This window comes from Haliotis rubra, unplaced genomic scaffold (assembly GCF_003918875.1).
Source record: "Haliotis rubra isolate DU_JTF1 unplaced genomic scaffold, ASM391887v1 Scf45, whole genome shotgun sequence".
Taxonomy (NCBI): domain Eukaryota; kingdom Metazoa; phylum Mollusca; class Gastropoda; order Lepetellida; family Haliotidae; genus Haliotis; species Haliotis rubra.
Genome location: NW_025767135.1, coordinates 170,998 through 196,351, shown reverse-complemented (window position 1 = coordinate 196,351; position 25,354 = coordinate 170,998). Strand labels below are relative to the sequence as shown.

The 25,354-nt window shown below is 37.2% G+C and overlaps 1 protein-coding gene across 1 annotated transcript; it reads left to right on the top strand.

Moving 5' to 3' along the window:
- Positions 1 to 25,354, top strand: LOC124289809 (peroxiredoxin-5, mitochondrial-like). Its single transcript, XM_046726475.1, is given in 7 exon segments — positions 1 to 130; positions 9,993 to 10,127; positions 16,539 to 16,670; positions 17,246 to 17,284; positions 21,001 to 21,056; positions 24,089 to 24,146; positions 24,148 to 25,354. Coding segments are annotated over 7 exon segments (564 nt in total). The 5' UTR covers positions 1 to 34; the 3' UTR covers positions 24,196 to 25,354.

The following is a 25,354-nucleotide window of genomic DNA, read 5'->3' as shown; positions in this document are numbered from 1 at the left end:
AAAGACCTCTTCGCTGACACAGGACGTTACCGCTATGCAAGGCTTACGGCATTTCGCTATCTCGACTCTTCCACGTGCGGTAACGGGCAGGTACTTGTCAACGACAGCAGCGTTAAACATGCCAATTAAGGTAAAGACGCTTTGATGTCTCTTAACATTTCTGTAGATTACAAGCATTTGGTTGTTGTGAGATGCTAATAGGGGTAAACTGGTCCTGTTCTCCTTTTGTTTTAGGATCTTAAGCAGGTGCCCGTTGCATCGCATCAGTATAATACATGACAGGTGAAACTGACCCTGCAGACTTAATCAGTGAATGTTGTGTTAACAGAAGTAAGATAACTTACTTGTAATGTATCCTGCTAATAGATTTTATGTTTTACAATTGGATTATATAGTTTGTAACGGATAATTATATTTAATACCACGAGCAACAAAATCAGTGACATTGATCTGAGACCTTACAAACGTCGATATATGCGTCAGAAAGATGATATACTGCAATAAATTTTGAATGATTGTAAAGATGATATTAAATTCATGTTTGGAAATTTTAGTACACACATTTTCAGTACGTTACGAACTGAGCATGATTATTAAATTGCTCAATTGAAATTGAAATGTGAGTCAGCAGGTTTTTTGTTGCCAGCGGTTGTAAAGAATTCATGAGTCAGGGCTGTTTGTTTCAATGACATGACATTCATACAATGAGAACACATCCTGTAACCTTTTAAACACCTGACCTTGCTTACTTCTTACATGGAATATTTGTTACAAGCAGGAACATGTCCTAACCAAAATCACTGGAGGTGTTCACAATAATTTCTACTTGATGTTTGAATACATGTACTTTGGAGTGAGTGAGTTTAGTTTTATGCCACACTCAGCAATATTCCAGCTATATGGCGGCGGTCTGTAAATAATCGGATCTGGACCAGGCAATCCAGTGATCAACAGCATGTACTTTGGAGCAAGCTGATGTTGCAGTTTATGGCAGTATTGACTCTCCCATTAATCATAGTAGCTTCCTTTCAAGTTAGTATTCTGGTGATATTGGTTTTGAGATCCCTATTAACCAATGAAAAATGTAAAACATATCACCAACAATTATTAAAGACACCTTTATCTTGATCTAAACACAAGCCATCATCTGAGTATTTATAATGTCTGTGTGACACATCTTGCCTCATTGTAGCAAGAGGGGCGGTGGGGTAGCCTAATGGTTAAAGCGTTGGCTCGTCACGCCGAAGACCCGGATTCGAATCCCCTCATGGGCACAATGTGTGAAGCCCATTTCTGGTGTCCCCCGCCGTGATGTTGCTGGAATATTGCTGAAAGCGGCGTAAAACCAAACTCAGTCAGTCATTGTAGCAAGAGTGAATCCTGCAGTCTCAAAAACATATGACATCCAAAAACATAAAATCTGACGATATCAATTAAGATTGTAGGATTCACCCCAGGGCTGTTGGGTTCAATGACTTGTATTCATAGAATGAAAACACACACTTTAACCTTTTAACCACCTCGATTCGCTTAGGTCTGATATGGAATATCTTTTACATGCAGGTACATGTCCTGACCAAAATCACAGGAGAGGTTCACAATTATTTGAAGTTTGAATACTTTGGAGGTTTGCATCATGTTAATGGTGTAGCAGTTAATGGCTCACATATAAATCATAGTAGCTTCCTCTATCATGTTTATGCAGTTGGGCTAACTATCAACATAGCTCATGGTGAGCAATAATTAGTAATTAAATATTGATTGATTGTCCATAAATATTGGAGAACTAACTTTAGCATAAACACAGAAAGTGTCAGAAATCAATTTATCTCATGTGAGTGGTGACAATTTATGCTTGAATTCGTAACAGAAACTAGATCGACATATTGCATTCTATCTTTGGTGCAAGTCTGTTTTCATTTAATAAAACTTATATTATCACAGTAGTTCATGTAAGATATTATTGATGACACAATTTTCATATCAATAATTCTTTCCTTTAATGACCTTTCTATCAATCAATCATTTTAACCAGACTTCATATTCAGAGACACCCAAACTGAAAAATCATCTCTGTGAATTTCTCACCTCACTCCCATATTTTGTTGAATATTTTGGGGAATCAGAAAGCAAAATCTGAAATTTTCCAGTTTATAATATTGTCTTGGTTTGAATTTATCAAAAGTCCTCAGTTGTTTTGCGAAAATGAGCAAACTCCATTTCACTTTGCTGATTTCATGACATGGCTTGTGTAGATAATACGTGACTGAGAGTAGCTTGTGCACACAGTGTAACAGACACTGATTGGCTGACTTCAGGGCTTTGTGTAGAAATGTTCACAAGGTACGTCACCAGGTATTGGGAATTATTTGTACAACTGATGGTGCTGAATGGTAAGGGGAAGTCCTCAAAAAGAATTTCTCAAATATGTTCAGGTGATCCTTGTTATTCTAATGTGCCAACAAGAATGTTACTGTTTATATGTCTTCGAAACTCAGTGCATGTCATTCGACTGCGAGCTGGATAGCTACAAGGAAGTTGTCCTTCAGCAAACATTCATCACTCTTTTTCACTTATGTCAGTCTTGTGCTGTTTTGGAATATCCGGGTATATTTTGTGACTCATATTGTACTGCACAGGTAATGACGATGTGCAGGATGAGAACTGTTTTTACATATCTTTTTGTTCATTTTGTGAATCATGACAAAGACACGGATTCGATTCCCCACATGGGTACAATGTGTGAAGCCCAATCCTGGTGTCCGCTGCCATGATATTGCTGGAATATTGCTAAAAGCGCCATAAAACCCAATGTTATGATTGTGTCCCATTTATGCCTACATGAATTTGTAGTGGGGTTTACGATTACAATCTATTATTGATTGATAACTGAGCTCTGATTATCAATCTGCATATTGTGAGCAATAGCCAACACTAATGCCAGGATTGTTAGTGAGTGAGTGAGTGAGTTTAGTTTTACTCCGCACTCAGCAATATTCCAGCTATATGGCGGCGGTCTGTAAATAATTGAGTATGGACCAGACAATCCAGTGATCAACAGCATGAGCATCGATCTGCGCAATTGGGGACCGATGACATGTGTTAACCAAGTCAGCGAGCCGGACCACCCAATCCCGTTAAAGTCGCTTCTTACAACAAGCATAGTCGCCTTTTGTGGCAAGCATGGGTTGCTGAAGACCTATTCTACCCGGATCTTCACGGGTCGCCAGGATTGTTAGGATTATGTGTGAACAAAGCCACACTGTGAAGCATCTGTTATTCACTGTGATTAGGTTTTGAGCTTTGAGCAATCGTTTAGGGTTTAACGAGCATGTGTTTCTTTTCTAGGTCAAGCGGGAAAACTATTTGATTTTTTTTTTCATGATCGTGATAATCAAACTGTGGTTTTAAAGGTCACATAAACCCTAGGGGGTTAAAATACATAAATCACTAACTGGCATCGTTATAAATGAAACCCCGTCATTAAAACTACTCATTTCGACCTTTAATTGACTTAAATCGACCTTTTTGACAACAGTGCACAATTCTCACCCGCGAACGAAATTTCAACCAATCAGAGCGGAGCGCATCTGTGGCGTCATATGAGGAATAGCTTTGAGGGCGATGCAGAATTCATCTACATTTTAGGGGTTAAATTATCTTGTTTACAGGCTTGTATAAACCTGAAATCGTGACAATTGTTGTGGAAAATGAAAGCTATATGTTCTCACAATCTACTGTCATTTAGTTTTGTCTCCTGCTTTGCCTAGTTTCGAGTTACAACTTGTTTTCATAGGCGATTCTGTCAAAATCGATTGGTGTCGTTAGGCCCTATTTGTATAATGACTGATTCAAATTGATCCCATTTCTGTGTTTTTTACCTCGATATTTAATCATGTCATGTAAAAATCTGTTTGTATTCTCAAAACAATTAATAGGCCCATAAGTTTTCACATGCAATACAGCAATTAATACTCCCTTGTTGTAACCCGTGTTAGGTGGTATATACCTACATATGTTATTTGTCATCATTCACTTGATGGTCAGTTAATGAATTTATAACAGGTATAATTAGTGGTAACACACTTAGATTACCGACAAAGGTTCCCATTTGGCATTTCTTGTGTCTGGAGTAAATATTCAACATTATAAACATCGATCAAAGGATTAACCGATAATGCGCTGATTGATTAATTACTTTTATCTTACACAGCGGAATTGTCAAAAGGTAGTGTTTATGTATGTAGATTTACTAATCTATACTGAATACACTCTGTCGTAATCGGTGTCTGCGTAAAAACAAGCGTCCTTCTTTCAAAGGATTAACCGGCAATACATTGATTGATTGCCCATTATTGGCTAACTAAATTACTGTTTTAAAGAAAGGCGGACATTATGCAATTAGTTGCCAGGTGTGCTATCTTGGGTGACCAATGAGACTATACACCAATACCTGAAAAGATTTATCACTTTTTAGGTATATTAAACTGTTAAAAGACACATCATTTGGAACAGTTTTGTGGATATTGATGGATACATTCCTCGAACAAGGTAATGGCCTGATATTGTTCCTATAACTTTAATCTGTTTTAATTTTAATATTTGCATTTTGTTTTATTCATTTGTGAAGTAGCATATCAACAGAATCATTGTTTTCGCCGTGAAGTGTAATGAGACAGACAACATGCACTAGGGGTGTGTGTGCGAATTATGATTCACATTGGCAAACTATATAATGTCTAGATATTACAGTTCTGTTATAAATTCACTATAAGTATTCAGCAGATCGTCTGCTTTTATTTAGTTTCAAAATGCATACAAGTATTTAATTAGGATTATAAGACCAAATATAAAAGGCACATTGACTAGTATCTACATACTGGTGAGTGGACATTAACCATGGGAATGTAGCAAGAAAGTTATCAGCGCCAGTATTGTGACCGACCCCCACCTGGCTTCCGTGGAAGAAATCGTTATGTTATAAGTTGTGTCATGCAAAATCCGTTTGGTTATGATTCCAATACATATTTAACTCAGGTAGAAAGTAGTCTTGATTTTCTAACTTGATGAAAACAAACTATAATCTCATTAATTCTAACAGATTTTTTATTTTTAAAATGGCGGCCCTGTCGGGAACATCCAGCTAGTCTGAGGATAAATGGTATTTAGGTTTGTTTTTACCGAGTTACAAAATCAAAACTACTTTCTACTGTAGTAAAATATATATTTTATTGATAGCCAATATGATTTTGCATGACATAGCGATATAACATAACAATTCTCTCCTGGCAGCCAGGTGGGTGTCAATATAATACTACTTACAATATTATTGTTACTTGACCACAACCTCGCTTCGAGGAAGAAATCGTTATGTTACAAGTTGTGTCATGGAAAATCTTTATGGTCATCAATCATATGCATATTTTATTACAACTAGTAAGTAGTTTTGATTCTTTAACTTCAGTGAAGCGATCTGAACACAAGTAAGATATCGTTTCAGGCTTCCCTGGCGCTAACCGCTCACAAACATAACCCATTTAGCACTTAACTGCGGGGTCCTGTGGAAATCTGTGCATGGGGACACCATCGCCCGACCCTAGGAGCAATTGGCGACAAAGCAGCGATTCGGCATGTCTTCCGTTGATGTCGAGAAATCATCAAAATGATGAAGCGTGCTACACATTTTCTATACAACTAACTGAAAATGCGTTCCTCATATGGCGTCACTGCAGTGCTCTGGCGACAGAGTTACGTAACCTGTCTGTGGTTTCGTTGGCGTGAGAGGAAGCGAGGCGACTTTTTGGCCACTTTTAATCACTCGGTATTAATTAACCACAAGTTTTTAAAGAATAAATTTGGTGTTCCGCATAAGACTAACCACAAATCTTTCATATGTAATGGTTAAAAGAGTAACAAAAAACAAAGTTTAGTGGTTCTTTAAAATGGATTTCTGTTATTCCACATCCCTTAGTTTTAGGGTTAGCAAAAACCTAAAATAGTAGTATGAAAACATGATATCTTTCTCTCTTGTTTAACAGTCTATAAATATTTAAAGATGGTATTACATCTGAACCTCCAATACAGAATTCACATTCAACAATGATTGAAACTAACAGTGAATATGGTTCCTTGACTTATCCTTGTAAGAACAGAAGATCCCAATTATCCTGAAATTTTGATAACCGAAAACATGAGGCTGCCTATCATCCACTTATTTGAAAAGAATTTAAGTAAATGCATATCTGCATGAGATCTCATTTGGTCAGTCCTTATGGTGTATAAATTGATTGTTTAATATCCGACTTTATTATGTTATAGCATGGTGCCATAATATTGCTGAATGGGCTGTTTGTTTCAATGACATGACATTCATACAATGAGAACACATCCTGTAACCTTTTAAACACCTGACCTTGCTTACTTCTTACATGGAATATTTGTTACAAGCAGGAACATGTCCTAACCAAAATCACTGGAGGTGTTCACAATAATTTCTACTTGATGTTTGAATACATGTACTTTGGAGTGAGTGAGTTTAGTTTTATGCCACTCTCAGCAATATTCCAGCTATATGGCGGCGGTCTGTAAATAATCGGATCTGGACCAGGCAATCCAGTGATCAACAGCATGTACTTTGGAGCAAGCTGATGTTGCAGTTTATGGCAGTATTGACTCTCCCATTAATCATAGTAGCTTCCTTTCAAGTTAGTATTCTGGTGGTATTGGTTTTGAGATCCCTATTAACCAATGAAAAATGTAAAACATATCACCAACAATTATTAAAGACACCTTTATCTTGATCTAAACACAAGCCATCATCTGAGTATTTATAATGTCTGTGTGACACATCTTGCCTCATTGTAGCAAGAGGGGTGGGGTAGCCTAATGGTTAAAGCGTTGGCTCAAAATCAAGCCGAAGACCGGATTGAATCCCCTCATGGGCACAATGTGTGAAGCCCATTTCTGGTGTCCCCCTGCCCGTGATGTTGCTGGAATATTGCTGAAAGCTACGTAAAACAAACTCAGTCAGTCATTGTAGCAAGAGTGAATCCTGCAGCCTCAAAAACATATGACATCCAAAAACATAAAATCTGACGATATCAATTAAGATTGTAGGATTCACCCCAGGGCTGTTGGGTTCAATGACTTGTATTCATAGAATGAAAACACACACTTTAACCTTTTAACCACCTCGATTCGCTTAGGTCTGATATGGAATATCTTTTACATGCAGGTACATGTCCTGACCAAAATCACAGGAGAGGTTCACAATCATTTGAAATTTAAATACTTTGGAGGTTTGCATCATGTTAATGGTGTAGCAGTTAATGGCTCACATATAAATCATAGTAGCTTCCTCTATCATGTTTATGCAGTTGGGCTAACTATCAACATAGCTCATGGTGAGCAATAATTAGTAATTAAATATTGATTGATTGTCCATAAATATTGGAGAACTAACTTTAGCATAAACACAGAAAGTGTCAGAAATCAATTTATCTCATGTGAGTGGTGACAATTTATGCTTGAATTCGTAACAGAAACTAGATCGACATATTGCATTCTATCTTTGGTGCAAGTCTGTTTTCATTTAATAAAACTTATATTATCACAGTAGTTCATGTAAGATATTATTGATGACACAATTTTCATATCAATAATTCTTTCCTTTAATGACCTTTCTATCAATCAATCATTTTAACCAGACTTCATATTCAGAGACACCCAAACTGAAAAATCATCTCTGCGAATTTCTCACCTCACTCCCATATTTTGTTGAATATTTTGGGGAATCAAAAAGCAAAATCTGAAATTTTCCAGTTTATAATATTGTCTTGGTTTGAATTTGTCAAAAGTCCTCAGTTGTTTTGCGAAAATGAGCAAACTCCATTTCACTTTGCTGATTTCATGACATGGCCTGTGTAGATAATACGTGACTGAGAGTAGCTTGTGCACACAGTGTAACAGACACTGATTGGCTGACTTCAGGGCTTTGTGTAGAAATGTTCACAAGGTACGTCACCAGGTATTGGGAATTATTTGTACAACTGATGGTGCTGAATGGTAAGGGGAAGTCCTCAAAAAGAATTTCTCAAATATGTTCAGGTGATCCTTGTTATTCTAATGTGCCAACAAGAATGTTACTGTTTATATGTCTTCGCATGTCATTGCGAGCTGGATAGCTACAAGGAAGTTGTCCTTCAGCAAACATTCATCACTCTTTTTCACTTATGTCAGTCTTGTGCTGTTTTGGAATATCCGGGTATATTTTGTGACTCATATTGTACTGCACAGGTAATGACGATGTGCAGGATGAGAACTGTTTTACATATCTTTTGTTCATTTTGTGAATCATGACAAAGACACGGATTGATTCCCCACATGGGTACAATGTGTGAAGCCCAATCCTGGTGTCCGCTGCCATGATATTGCTGGAATATTGCTAAAAGCGCCATAAAACCCAATGTTATGATTGTGTCCCATTTATGCCTACATGAATTTGTAGTGGGGTTTACGATTACAATCTATTATTGATTGATAACTGAGCTCTGATTATCAATCTGCATATTGTGAGCAATAGCCAACACTAATGCCAGGATTGTTAGTGAGTGAGTGAGTGAGTTTAGTTTTACTCCGCGACTCAGCAATATTCCAGCTATATGGCGGTCTCTGTAAATAATTGAGTATGGACCAGACAATCCAGTGATCAACAGCATGAGCATCGATCTGCGCAATTGGGGACCGATGACATGTGTTAACCAAGTCAGCGAGCCGGACCACCCAATCCCGTTAGTCGCTTCTTACAACAAGCATAGTCGCCTTTTGTGGCAAGCATGGGTTGCTGAAGACCTATTCTACCCGGATCTTCACGGGTCGCCAGGATTGTTAGGATTATGTGTGAACAAAGCCACACTGTGAAGCATCTGTTATTCACTGTGATTAGGTTTTGAGCTTTGAGCAATCGTTTAGGGTTTAACGAGCATGTGTTTCTTTTCTAGGTCAAGCGGGAAAACTATTTGATTTTTTTTTTCATGATCGTGATAATCAAACTGTGGTTTTAAAATGGATTTCTGTTATTCCACATCCCTTAGTTTTAGGGTTAGCAAAAAACCTAAAATAGTAGTATGAAAACATGATATCTTTCTCTCTTGTTTAACAGTCTATAAATATTTAAAGATGGTATTACATCTGAACCTCCAATACAGAATTCACATTCAACAATGATTGAAACTAACAGTGAATATGGTTCCTTGACTTATCCTTGTAAGAACAGAAGATCCCAATTATCCTGAAATTTTGATAACCGAAAACATGAGGCTGCCTATCATCCACTTATTTGAAAAGAATTTTAAGTAAATGCATGTCTGCATGAGATCTCATTTGGTCAGTCCTTATGGTGTATAAATTGATTGTTTAATATCCGACTTTATTATGTTATAGCATGGTGCCATAATATTGCTGAATGTGACGGCAAATTAATAAGAAATCAACATTTGTGCCATTTTTGTGCAGAAAAAAGTGGCATCTACTCATAGATCCATGGCTTCATCTCGTGCACTGTGTATATACAATATACTAGTGTTGGGAATTAAAAATCTCATAATAGATTATTGGTTCATTACAACAGATCAATCATCGAAAATAATTGGTTAACATCATTTCTCAAATTTTCCTGTTATGGTTGTTAATGCACAAAAAAATAAAGAAAAATGTGTAGTTCTTTTGTTTTGTTTTTTTTGTGCAAATTGCTCAAAATGCCTTTGCAAATTTCACATCTTTAAAGGATGACTAGTATGTTGGGAACATAAATTTCCTGGAGTCTTATGAGAAAACATTATCAATTGCTTGGTCGTATTTTCAGTGTGACCAATCATCGATTATTTCAGTTAATCAGACCACCACTAGAATATACATTATAGACCCATGGTTACTCCAGGCTGACAAACAATGGCTGACATGTTGGCTGGGACTCATTTTGTTGTACATTCCAGGAAGGAGACAAGCTCCCAGAAGTTGACCTTTTCGAAGGTAACCCTCACAACAAGGTCAACACAAAGGACTTGTTTGGTAAAGGCAAGATTGTCATCTTCGCTGTTCCCGGAGCATTCACACCAACATGTTCAGAGGTAAGACAGCCATGTTTTTATCTGCTGGTATGACAGTGTAGGGAAACATGATGATATAGAGTGTGCTCAATTTGTCTGCATGAGGAATTAACAATAGACCAGATTATGTGTCAGGGTTGGTGAGGGGAGAAAAAGGCAATGTACCGCTTTGAATTTTATCATTACAGTATAGTTATTGCGATTCAAAGATCTGATAGGTATTGCATTATATGCCATTACCAGCTATGTTGTATTCCATCTTCGAGCTGCCCTTCATTGATTTGTGACAAAAATAGCACCATATATTGGTTATTCACCTTTTATTGCCAACAATCTCAGCCAATTCATAGTGCCAAGATTCTTAGTAACCAACTATGGCTGAGCCAAGGGAGGCAACACAGAGACACATAGCAGTGCATACCATCAATATTCTTTGTCATTAGGGGCAGTGGGGTAGCCTAGTGGTTAAAGTGTTGGCTCGCCATGCCGAAGACCCCGGTTCGAATCCCCACATGGGTACATTGTGTGAAGCCCATTTCTGGTTCATAACAACGCCGTGATGTTGCTGGAATATTGCTAAAAGCGGCGTAAAACCAAACTCAGTCAGTCAGTCAGTCTTTGTCATTAACTGATGATTTCCCAATATGCTGACCCATCTGGTAGGAGGTTTTGTTTTATTGTGTGCAGGAATACAGGTAGACTAAACTTTAGTTTCTAAACATATATTTTGATTGAAACAAAGAATTTTGGGCTTTTGCGTTATAGTAAGGGCTGGGATTAACATAAACCAATATGGTTAAAGAACCGTGAGACAGATAAATATACAGGTTATGCTGTGGAAAGTACAGACTTGGTAGCTAGAGAAAAACACAATTTTTGTGATATTTATGTTTTTACATTCACAGGTATTCTAACATTGGATTCAAAACAGCAATGTCAGACAAAGTCATATATACAAAGTTATAAAATATTAAGTCACAATGTGTGAAGGCCTAAATTTTTATATTTAAATTTCGGGAGTTTTACTAACATATGCTTAAGACATGTTGCCAAATACGAGTCTCCAAATGCCTTAAAAGCTTAAAAGTCAGGTCTTTTAAAAGTCTCTTTACATTTTGCATATTTTTATTACCTTAAAATATTATAAAACCAACAATGGACTGTTTTTTCTGTAAAGGCACTATATCACACCACATTTCTCTAAAAACGAATAATGCTTTTTTGTCAATACAGTGCACTCTGTCAAACTCGGACTCTGTCTTTCTCGGATCGCTGTATAAACAGGACTGAACTCACGGTCCCGATGTAATCCTTCTTTGTTGTCATAATAAAAAAGTTCTGTATCTCGGACTCTCATTATTTCGGATTTTCGGACCAAAGTGTCGGCCCGATAAGGTAGTTACATGTAAAAACATTGCTATATAATTCGGACTGAGCAGGAAGTCCGCTTGGCCAATAAACTTTGAATAAACATTCCGTTGATTGGTTTGTGTATTTTGTCTTATTTACTTAGCAGGAAGTCCACTTGGCCAAGACCAGGAAGCGTGGTCTAGCGGTGAAGCGCTTATTTACCTTTGATCATTAACGCCAATTGTAAACTATAATTGAGCCGATCATGTCAACTCCAGTGTCAATGTCACTATGCATATAAGATGCCATCAGACACAGTGTGATATCAATCAGTTGTGTAAAGCGATTTTATTGGATAAATATTGGTTTCTAATGATGCTTTTTCGCCACAGTCTGCTTTAAAGGGTGCGTGATTGGTCAAAATCAGACCGTGACCTAAGGCAGCCAATCATATTACGGCAATGGATGCATATCAAATAAGCGAAAACTTTTAGATTTAGACAAACGTTTTGGGTAAAATAATGCTATTCTGAACATATTAAGTAAGAAATCGCTACCTATCGTAAATTATGGAACTTATTAGACTTATCGTGCTAGGCTATGACCTGTGACAAAAATGCTTCATGTATATATTTTTAGCATTAAACATCGTGTGTCGGCCGTGAAGATTGAGAGCGGCTGAGAGCGAGATGTCACTTGTCAGTGACTTGACTTACATTACATGATCGCACAAAAGATGGAAATAGTAATTTTATATGTACGTTTGACAACTTTTATGAATGTCGTTGTTGATTTTATTCATTAGTTTATTCAATTTATTTAATGAATTCCTCAGAAACATCGTTACTTTGCTCTTTGACAATGTTATTGTGGACCCAGCCGCGAAGCAGGTGTCTGAGAATCGTTGTTTACAATAACATTGCGAAAAAAATAGTTTATAATTTTAATTCTGCTGATAATATATGATAAATTGAAATTTAATAAGTGTTTTCAGACATTGTGAAATGTGATAGAATCTGTGTACCGGACTACTGTATAATTCAGACTTTTTAGTGGGTCAATAATATTAACTATCAGCCCTCAGGAAAGAAACACCTGGCTGTTCCTCTCTTTGCAGTCCTCCCTCGTAACAAATAGTGAACTTTATCAAAATTTTAATGATAGTTTGTTAAACAACTTTTTCATTTTTAGGACATAAATTCTGCAAAAAAAATCACAGAGTTGGTCTGATGTTTTGATTATGATCAGTGTTTCATTGAGTATTCTATGTTTAGTTGTTTTCGAGTTAGATTGCAATTCATCGGTCCAATTTTGAGCCAAACGGACTGTAACATTCTGTTAACTGATGCCTTGTCTGGTGGACTGTCTAATACCCCCTCTTTAAACAGGAAAGATCAATGTAGTATTAGAAAAAGTGATTTTACATACATGTTTTAAACATTTTTTAATTCAAGAGAAAGAAAAGGGATTGGCAAACAAGCTCAGTGGGCTTACATACTTCCTGTGACTTGTTGGTGTACAGCTGTAGCCAGGACTCATGGTGCAAGCATCAACAAATTGATTGTTTATGAAATATTATTTCTTTGTGTGGTAAATGTTAGGAGACATACACGGGTGGAAATAACCCATTGCCCGATGCCCGAGTCCAGTGTTTTTTTCTGTCGGGCAAGCAAATTTGTATATCACACTGTACCGGTGTCCAGTTGATATTCCAATGTTAATTATGTTGTTTATTTAAAAAATCAACAAGAAAACGGCCGGTATAGTGGAAAAATTATCAGGGCAAGTGATTTTACATGTGCCACTGTACCGGAGTACGCTAGCAATTTTAAAGTTTTTTCCACCCCTGCATACAGTTGTAACTCTTTAATTGATATCGAAAAGAAAAAATGTCCTTTGATAAATAATCAGGACATAAAACTGCTAACCAAATAGTATAACAGACAGGAAGAGGACCTATTGCAAGTGTTTAAAAAAAGGTTTTGTCCTCGTTGAATAAGGTGGGGACATTGAAATACTGTTCAGCATTTGAAAGATCAGGGAGTATTGAAATGTCAAGTATCGGTCAAACCATGCGAATGTCACCTCTTTTATGTAATAAAATAGTTTGGTATTGGTTTTTTTTAAATTGTGATTTGAACATGTCTGAATATAATCTCCTAAGGGGTATTTAAAGGCACAATGTCACACATTTTCAACAATATTTTGGCCTGTATTTTATATATTGGGGACATATAGACTCACTTTAGCTTCCTATTGATGCAATAAAAGACTTATTATCCCTATCGACTTGTCTGGAATCAATAAATGAAACTTCGAGAGGAACAGCTTCCAATTGGATAACATGTGCCATATATTGAATGTAAACAATTGCTACATACATCGAAAACGGTCGCACATGCGTTGTTGTCGATGTTTGCCGAACTGGTTTCAATCACAAGTTGTGCGTACGATATTCACTTGTGCGTAAAGAGCGCTCCAAGGGACATAACTCTATGGGGTTCACTTGAAATAATGTTCAGTCAGTAGAGGGCGCGAGAGTCATTCAAACTTTTTAATTTAACATTGTAATCTAAATACGTAATTTTGGGGGAAACATATATGGTAGCTTCCATGAGGGCTGATAGTTAATATTATTGACAGAAATGCATTATTCATTTTTAGACAAGTGTGGTGTGACATTGTGCCTTTAAGGCTGAGTAAAAGTAAAATTTGAAACAACATTTGACAAAATAGAAATCTTACATAGATTTATGCACAAACCGCAATCCCAGAACAGTTTTGTTAATTTAAAGGTATGCTAAGGGTGGTAGTCGTAGAATTGTAAAACATTAGTGGATATTGTTGTACGTTATCAGTATTTGGGCAAGTAGACTTCCTTGGTTACTTTGTATCCTTGTCTTAAGGAGGAAATCCACTTAGCAAAGCAACATCAAACATACATGGGGTTCAAGAGGGAGAAGTCACTTGGAGAATTACACTGTAACTTAGCTGCGTCACGAACAACGGCATGTTTTATCAAAAGTAATTTACTCAGCCTTTGGTCAACAAGAAAAGATAAGCCCAGTCTGTACATGAGCTCACTGTCTAAATGCAGTGAGCATTCTAGTCAAGGGAAAGGTGTGTTAGCCCTGTCATAAAATAATTAGTCTTTCTAAGCCAGGTGTGTCAGAATGATATATATATTTACTGGCATACATTTCAATACATCCACACACAGCCCACCACCAAATTCTAATTAATAATTTTGTCAGTGACTCAGCATTGGAGCTTTACCTGTGTTGATGTAAGCTGTCAGTATAGGAGACAGTCGGTACAAACAGTATCCAATACACTTGTGTTGCTAAGCTCCTCACAGCAGTATTTGTATTGCCTGGTGCCTGTACTTTGAGTGTAATCAATGTGTCATGTGTTGAAGTGGAGCCTGCTTCATAAATTAAACATGAGAGTATCCTATGGTCATATGTTTTGATCTGCCATTACGTTTCCCGTTTATAGCACGAGAATGAGAGAAAATCCATGAGAAGCAGCCCAAATGACAAGGCATTCCCAGCCATCTTCCATCAGTATGTGGGGCAGTGGTTATAGTGTTCCCAGCCATCTTCCATCAGTATGCTACAAGTTATGTTTCCATGCATAGGCAACAGTATAGAAACCCACAGTAGATTAATTTTAGCTCTAGGATCATCAACGCAATATCTACCTCATAATCAAATGCATAAAAATCCTAAATCTTTACTCCAAAGATGCCATTAATATTTCGACTTCTTAGTTTACATCCTACCTGTACAGGATCATGTTATTGGTCATGTGACCACGCTGATAGATTTGTCTTTATGGCACTCCATAATTTCAAAAATGATTACGTTAAATTGGCAATGAATTCCAAAACTTATTTTTTAACAAAAACTAGTGCCTTTTAATATATTTTGTTTACAGAAGATTATCAATGTAAGAAAGCCCAGTTACAGGCAGTGTAATCATGAGGCTCTAGATAGTTCTGATAAGACTGTTGCTGGACAGGGTATGCCAATATTTTGCGTATTATCCATATCGTGAAACATAATATATCATATGTGCACATATCACTTTTGCCTAGCAACCATCGTTTCTGTATTTCGTCGTCTGTGACGTCATTAAACAATTCAACGTGACGTCAATAAATAGGGCAGTCACACTTGCTTACCGTGTGTTACTGCACAAATGTACATGAATAAAATGGATAATAAAGAAATTATTACACTCGCAAGTGTGCAGTACGACTTATACGAAACTCTCGAGCGAGAGCAATACAAAATGTCACATTTGTTTTGTATAAGTCGTATGACACACTTGCTCGTGTAATAATCTATGTAGACTGGGACTTTCTCCACCATATGCTACTCTAGTTGATAAATTAAAAGGGAAATCTATTTCCATTGGGGTTTTGTTTTCAACTACATTTAAATCAGTTTTGGAACGATATAGAAGGGGAAATTGTTTATTATGGCTACAAGGACTTGTTTGACTGTATATGTGATACAACGTGCATGCCCTTCTGTTACAAAATCGCTAAAAATATATAGCCAACGAAAGGATTGAAAACATGTTACTTCACGTCTGGCGAGACCTTGAAATTGTTTTGACTGCAATGGCGGGTTACCGATAGAAAACATATGACAAGCATAATAATGCAACAGTTTATGAATAAAATATCTTGTCTAAAAGTCAGCTGAACGATATTAATATACTGTATTTATTTTTTGATCATAAAATATTTTACCGTTATTCGATCGAAACCCAATACACCAGAATACATGATGAAAATTATCAATGTTCTAAAGGCATGTGAGGTTTTCTGTCATCGTTTTTAATCTGCCCCATTGGTCGCGGCTAAGTCATTTAAGGCAGATTAATTCTGTGCAGAACTGCATGCTTCCTGGGTTTACCAACACCATCCCATGCTTGTGAATGTCACTGAAGTGATAAACATGTATAGTGCAGTGTAATACGTAAGTATCAGCGGTTCTTAAATTTGTTTTAAAGAGGCCCTTATATTTACAAAAAAGGCAGCAATGAGAATGAACCATGTTATTGTTTCAGACACATGCCCCTGGCTTCATCAAGAACATCCCCGATTTGAAAAAGAAGGGAGTGACAGCTGTGGTGTGTATCGCTGTCAATGACCCCTTCGTCATGGACGCGTGGGGAAAGTCACTGGGAGCAGACACAAAGGTGCCAAACTATTTTAAATATCTTGGACAAATTAATGCATTAAATATTTAATGCAGGTATATTACTGCAAATTCTGCAGTGGGTTTTGATTGCACTTGATTCTGACTAGTGACTACTCAAACAGGGCTAGGTTTCAAATCGAAATAACCATCTCTGATTGTTGTTTGACAACTTCATCAATGTTGAATAAAAAAACTTACTTCTCGTACAGTCTTGGTAGGCATGTTGAAATAGTTATGTGTACCGTTACAAGTTACATTATACAAACTTCTGTTCACTCAGATTTTCAAAGTATCTGGGGACATACATATTTGAAAGACCAAAAGATTCGACTGTGACATCATATTTTGCATCACAGTGAGCAATGTGCGGGGATTTTGCTTGAGATTTTAGCAAAGTTTGACTATTTCGTTAACCATCACCAAAATTTTAAAACATCTTGCAGACATTTTAATTACAGTCCATGTGGACTGCTCACCAATCCTTACAAATAGTTCTGTTTCTAGCGAAAATACAATATGCATCATAATGGGCGGATGTCATAGCAATAAATACATTGAAATATATTGTTTCAGGTCCGAATGCTGGCAGACACAGCTGCTACCTTCACAAAGGTATGTGTGGTAGTTGTGTAATATCGTTGTAAGTCAGGACTTGTGTCTACAGATGTGAAATTTTCATGTGTGGTAGGATGGCAAGTATACTGAACAGCAAAAGAAACGCAAGTCTGGCTTTATGTCAAGTTTTTTAATAGAAGACAACCAAAATTATGTCTAATCATTTATTCTATAGAAAACACTGTCAATTTAACAGCTAAAAGTTGCTGTTGACATTGAATTGCAATAAGTTCAAATTGATCACAGTCCATCAAATGGAGATACCCCTGAACGCGAAAAGTGACAGTCTCTTTAGTAGCGCGTATTGCCACCTTGAGCTTGCACACAGGCCGTGCAGCGTTCTGCGCGCCTCCACTGAGTGTCACTAGCGTCTGAAAGGATGCCTGAGGCAATTGGTTCCGCTCAAACACCGATCTCTATTCCAATCGTGCAAGTGTGAGTGGCTGTCTACCTGCAGCAATCCTCCGTCCAATTTCGTCCCAGAATGTTCAATGGGAGCCATATCTGAGGAAAGAAACGGCCATGGAAAAACGTTAATGTTGTTCGGAGCCAGATAATCCATCAACACCATTGCTGTGTGATGGCTGCAAACATTGCTGGCGTTGTTGACGTGCCATAATTGTCCAACATATGGCCTTTGGCAGTGGATTCCAGCAGCCCAAGGCGGCGCCCTAATCGTTCGCTTGATGACATTGGAGCAAGTTGACCAGGATGAACCGAGTAAGAGTTGTCACTTGTTGCCCTCTGGTAAGGGGACGATCAGCACCAACCCCGGTTTGCTGATGACGTTGAGCAAGTTGTGTAATGGTAGTAAGATGACAGCCCAATTGTCTAGCTACAGCGATTGCAGAACTACCGTGCAACTTTCCAATGGCCATTCCCCTCTGCTCAGTCTAGTCATTGTTTGTGTGGCGTGTGTACACCCCCTAGCATACTGAACTGTTTTTTGTCACAAACCATTATAAAGGATACCTAAGAGTGAAATGCATGCTTTTCATCCAGAACCGCTGATGCACGTGCTAAAATTATGGTTTTGCTGCACTGTTGGTGTGTTTGTGCAAATGGTTCGTATGGACGTCAAATTGCATGACATCATCTCATCTGGGATCATTACGTCGCTTTACCATGAACGTTCCATAAACATGAACGCTTACCATCATGAGATTTCATATTTTCGAAACTTGCGTTTCTTTTGCTGTTTAGTATATATAGTGGATGTTTGTATTAATTTGTCAGATACAATGTTTAACTCATCGGGTGACCTGAAAACGCCCATATTTTAATGGGTCAAACATTTCACAAGTGAAAACTTTGTCATGAGATGTGGAAAATATGGTTTTTGCCAGGAAATGACAAATGGTCTATATATTATGTATGTTCTTTCTGGCTTCCATGATCTTACTGTGTTGTACAGCGAGTGTTGTACAGTTTCAGCGAAATATCAGTTTGAATTTTTCAGTAAAATATGATTTGTCTTCACTTTTATTTAGTATAAAACCCCATATCTCAGTATTATCATACAGTATGATCACATGATAGCATGTTCTAGAACCGGACACTTTTGCCAACCACAAATAATGGATAAGAAATTTTGAGGATGAGAGGAAATGACTGTTTCCTTATATTTAGCATTGTATAAAGAATAAGTGAAAGGAAATGTATTTTTTTCATTTCTACATTGGTAACCGTCCACTGTTTTATCAGCCATTGAAATTTACACTCCTCTAAGACTAGGTACCCGTGAAGGTACTTTCAAGACGCAGAATATTTCCGGAATATTGCTGAATGCGGCGTAAAACTAAACTCACTCACTCTGAGACTAGGAAGGTATCAACTTCAGGTGAAAAATATAGTTGAATGAAAAGTCATCTTTACACTCTTGAGAATCAGTTTTGCGCAGGTCCTCACAGTCAAAGATGAAAAAAAATTGGAATTTGGTGGTTTGTATACTTCTAACTGGGTCAGGTTGTGGTGATGGCTCAGTAAGGAAACACAGTAGATAACACCACGTTTATACTCTACATACTTCCTTCTTCACCCACTGTCTCACTGTAAGGGCATTTCCTTGTCATCTGTGACACAAGCATCTCGGATTCAGCCTTAGGTGGCATTGCTGGCCCCGGGGTGGGGGGTAGCCCAGTGGTTAAAGTGTTTGTTTGTCATGCCAAAGACCCAGGTTCGAGTCCCCAACAAATATGTGAAGCCCATTTATGGTATCCCCCAATATTGCTAGAACATTACTGAAATTGTCATAAAACCCAACTCATTTATTCATTCAGCTGAAATGAGAATATCTAAAAATAAACCCCTTAGCTGCCTTGCAGTATAGGAAGAAAATGTCCCCATTTCTTGCACAGGCAGACACATTCTATTTCTCACCTTTTTTTAAAACTAAAACAAAATGTAAAAAATGAAAATAGTTATTGTCATGATAAAAATAAAATTGACTATCTGTTACGCTTCTTAACAGCATTTCGTAAGAGGCTACTAATGGGATCAGGTGGTTTTGGCTCACTGACTTGGTTGACACATGTCATCGGTTCCCATTTGTGCTGATCAATGCTCATGCTGTTGATCACTGGATTGTCTGGTCCAGACTCATTTATTTACAGACCGCTGCCAAATAGCTGGAATATGGCTGAGTGCGGCGTTACACTAAACTCACTCACTCACTCTTAAAATTAAATATACTGGCCACATAAAGAAACTGTGCACACAGAAAATATAAATATTGGCACAAAGTGTCTTTATACATAAATACAGGTGTGAACATAGCAAGTATTGGAGACAATCAAACGCTCATGCACATGCCAGGCGATGTGACGTCATTGATGGTTGACTTGTAGTGTGTTACTGCACGTGCAGCCCGTGCAGCTGCACACTTGTGAAACTCAGAAATTGCTGTCACTGTCGAATGCTTGATCTTTGGTCATTCAAACATTCACGAATTCCCATGAGAAGTCACATGCACATCATGCCAAGATTAGCATCTGCTCAACATTATGAAGCCATTGGAATGGTTCGAGCAGGAATGACAACAGGTGGCAGCACATTTCAAATGCCATCGTAACACGATATCTGCATTGACCAGGCGTTATCGAAACACTAATGACGTTGCCGACCACCCACGTTCTGGGCGTCCCCGACGTAACGACGCCAAGACAGGACAGATGGATTCGGGTGACTCATCTCAGACACAGGTTCCAGACGGCAGTGACCACGTCCCAGACCATTCCCCAGATCTTCAATGCTCATTTGGTAGCCTCTATGTGTCGTCAATGCACTGCTGTGCTTTACGCACATGGTGGTCATACCCGTTGTTGACTTTGTGACTTCGTCGTGTGACCCCCTATTCGATTTTGAACTTCTGACGTCATCGTTACGGATATTGTTCAGGTTCTTTTGACATTTTGTTGTGGTCCAATACGTCAGCTTATAAAGTGTCTACATCATTTCATCTTTTCTGTGTTGTATTCCAGTTCTGAAGGAATTTTCTGTGTGCATATATGAAAAAATCTATGAAATTTCAATAGCTGTTGCATTATAATGAATACAGCAGGCAAACAGGTGTTAGATGACAAATGGTCATCTAAATTTACTGGACTGTTTCAGAAAGTCGGAATGGACATGGATCGAACAGAAAGACTTGGGGAATTAGATCCAAGAGGTTAGTTAAGACACCATTTGAAACTAATGGATTGATTGTGTTTCAGAAAATTGACATGGCTGTTGACTTGACAGAAATCTTGGGGGGAGTGAGGTCCAGGAGGTTAGTGTATCATGTTGCCTGGAAGTCTCTCTCGTAGATGTAGCTGCCGTTGTAGATGCTTGCCTTTGACTCTGTCCTTTCCATGACACGAGACTGTAACAATTCTCTGTAACAATGCATTACTACACTTCACTGTAAGATGCCGTAACAGGACATTACTGCAACACATTACATTATCATACCTGTAGGATTATCACACATTACATTATCATACGTTATCACATACAACACAGAAGGATGTGTACAGACGATTATCATACCTGTAGGATTATCACACATTACATTATCATACGTTATCACACATTACACTGTCATACCTGTAGCAATACAACATAGAAGGATGTACAGACGATAATTACCTGTATTCATGCACTGCAACACATTACATTATCATACCTGTTACGTTATCAAGCATTACACTGTCATACCTGTAACAATACAACATAGAAGGATGTACAGACGATAATTACCTGTATTCATGCACTGCAACACATTACATTATCATACCTGTTATGTTATCACACATTACATTGTCATACCTGTAACAATACAACATAGAAGGATGTATCACGATAATTACCTGTATTCATGCACTGCAACACATTACATTATCATACCTGTTATGTTGTCACACATTACATTGTCATACCTGTAACAATACAACATAGAAGGATGTACAGACGATAATTACCTGTATTCATGCACTGCAACACATTACATTATCATACCTGTTACGTTATCACGCATTACACTGTCATACCTGTAACAATACAACATAGAAGGATGTACAGACGATAATTACCTGTATTCATGCACTGCAACACATTACATTATCATACCTGTTATGTTGTCACACATTACATTGTCATACCTGTAACAATACAACATAGAAGGATGTACAGACGATAATTACCTGTATTCATGCACTGCAACACATTACATTATCATACCTGTTATGTTATCACACATTACATTGTCATACCTGTAACAATACAACATAGAAGGATGTACAGACGATAATTACCTGTATTCATGCACTGCAACACATTACATTGTCATACCTGTTATGTTATCACACATTGCATTGTCATACCTGTAACAATACAACATAGAAGGATGTACAGACGATAATTACCTGTATTCATGCACTGCAACACATTACATTATCATACCTGTTATGTTATCACGCATTACACTGTCATACCTGTAACAATACAACATAGAAGGATGTACAGACGATAATTACCTGTATTCATGCACTGCAACACATTACATTGTCATACCTGTTATGTTATCACACATTGCATTGTCATACCTGTAACAATACAACATAGAAGGATGTACAGACGATAATTACCTGTATTCATGCACTGCAAAACATTACATTATCATACCTGTTACGTTATCAAGCATTACATTGTCATACCTGTAACAATACAACATAGAAGGATGTACAGACGATAATTACCTGTATTCATGCACTGCAAAACATTACATTATCATACCTGTTATGTTATCACACATTGCATTGTCATACCTGTAACAATACAACATAGAAGGATGTACAGACGATAATTACCTGTATTCATGCACTGCAAAACATTACATTATCATACCTGTTATGTTATCAAGCATTACATTGTCATACCTGTAACAATACAACATAGAAGGATGTACAGACGATAATTACCTGTATTCATGCACTGCAAAACATTACATTATCATACCTGTTACGTTATCAAGCATTACACTGTCTGTCATATTTTGTCTCTCCAGGTTTCTTTTGTTGTCTGTTCCTTAGTTTGGTGTGTCATACAAGTGAACAAAGTAACATGAGTAGAAAATCATTTTAAAAAGTTTACAGCTCTCCCGAACTCAGTAACCGTGACCTTTCTGAAGGTGTGATATAAGGTATTGCATTAAATTGGTGGTGTATTAGATAACACTGATGCCAGATAATGAACTGACAATGTTTCTGACTTTGGCAACGGTTCCAGTTGACTGCTTAAGAAAAACGTAAAGACCATGTAGATAATCTGTCATGCAATCAAAGTGCATGAAAGAATGGACCGATCCTTATTTTTCTTTTTGAGTGCTATAACTGTCATATCAAACATAGTACACAAGGTATTTTGAAGAAGTGTGGAATGTGACAAAACTGGAATTTTGACAAATGTATGACACTGTTTGGTACACAACTACCTATGACATTGTCACCAATTATTTAATATTAAAGGTCACATGCAACGTAAAACACAACTTTGCAGATTCTGATACCTTTCGGTATGGACTTACCGAAACAAATCATCAAAAATGTTTGATATTGTTTGGTTGCATGTAACCTTTAACATAAATATGATTTGAATTTTATTCAGTCAGCCAGGTTTGGCAATTTTTAGTAATTAATCTATAAGGAAAGGGATTGCTCAGGATCAATCCATAGAACACCAAGCTGTGCTAGATTAATCTTTCTTGTAGGCATGGTTCTGTTGTTGAATGCTTTCCTTACAGCTTCTTCACATTTTCTTTCTCTGTTCTTTTGTGTGTTTTGTCTGTTTGAAAATAGTCCTGGCTACTAATACATAATTTCTTACAATACTAACATTAAAACAAACTCTTCATGGATAACAGTTTTCAGTTTTGTAAATTTTCATTCGTCATAAATGTTTTATTCAAATATTTTTTTGTAAAATGAAACTTTTATTAAGAAAATAAAGTGCATGTATGAGAATTTTTCAATTATATACTACAGATACATCTTTTCAAATTTGGAGTGGCAGGGTACCCTGATGGGTAAAGCGCTCGCTCATCACACAGAAAACCTTGGTTTACTCCTTATATTGGTACAAGCTGTGAGAGACCTTTTCTGGTGTCCCCTGCTGTGATATTGCTAAAAGTGGAATAAAACCATACTCACTCACTCTTTACAAGTTGCCAGTTCCAGTTTATCAACAGTAACAAATGCCAGTATTTTTATAACCTTTCTGTCAGCTGTGTTTCATAATCACAATGTTTGCAATGATTCTGTCTAGGTATGCGATGGTTGTGGAGAATGGTGTTGTGAAGGCCGTCAAGGCCGAGCCAGACAACGATAGGCCATACCTGCAGCGCAGCTAGCGAGGTGCTGAAGCTGCTGTAGAAACAATGGAGCTGGTGACGCTGAGAAGAGGCATTTGCTATAAATAGGATTAAACAACCTTAAGAAATGGAAAGTGGAGAAAACATCATATGTCAAAAGAGTTGTTTGTTGAATGCAAAATTTACGTATTTGTATTTGTATTTACTTAAAATTCCCCAAGTTAATGGTCAAGACCAATGGGTAAAGCACATGTGGTATTGTTACTTTTTTAAAGAACTAAAATATGACCTAACTTTTTATATATATCGTTTCTGCCGTCCAAGTGGACTTATTCACAACACAGTTTGTGAACCAAGGAACAAAGAACATGGCATCACAATTGCACATATCCTTGGAGATGAGTCCTACGGTAGAGTGTACTTTGTCATCCTCTATGTGTGTTGGTTCAAGAACTGTCGTATATGTTACATAGAAGTTAAAGGTTCGGAATTTCTAAGTAAGTTACTCATGAAGGTAATAAAGAAGCCTGTTTTCTCTTTCTACTGTTTGAAGGATACATTTACCATTCCTGTCAGTCAGATGATTTATCGTTGGTATTTAAATCTCAGTGCTCCCTGAACAAAGCCTGTTGTAGTCTCTACCTTCCAGCAAGTTTAACACATTTCAGTAGTCCTTTTAATGTGACTGGGATTTTGTGACACAGCCATTTTACAGGTTGTGAATATTGTGTCTAGCGTTTGTTTTGTTTAGTTTTTATATTCAAGATCTTCATATACTTTTATCGCACAAAGGACCTTGAATTAAGTATCTGGGGAAGATGGTGTCTATCAGTCGGGAGCAAAAAGAGCCTGAAAGTGTTGATATTTTTTGTTTGTGAGTGTTCATTAATCTTTATGGATAATCTGCCATACTCTCGGCACTTGAAATTATTTTATTTATGACAAAATATGTCAAATATTTATGTTGGACTTGACTTTTTAATATTTGTTGAAACAGCCTTATGAAGGGATTCATGATTTACGCAATATTTTTGTCAGTTTCAATGAAGACTTTTAAGTTGACAATTCCAAATCCAAATTTGAGATCTGTTTGTTTTCTTTGAGGTTTTTTCCATTTACCTGGTCTAATCATGCCAATGCATCTTCTGGTTATATTTCCAAATGTATAGATGTGTTAACAGTTTGATGGTGATAGTTTGTAATAAAAATATTCTTTAGAA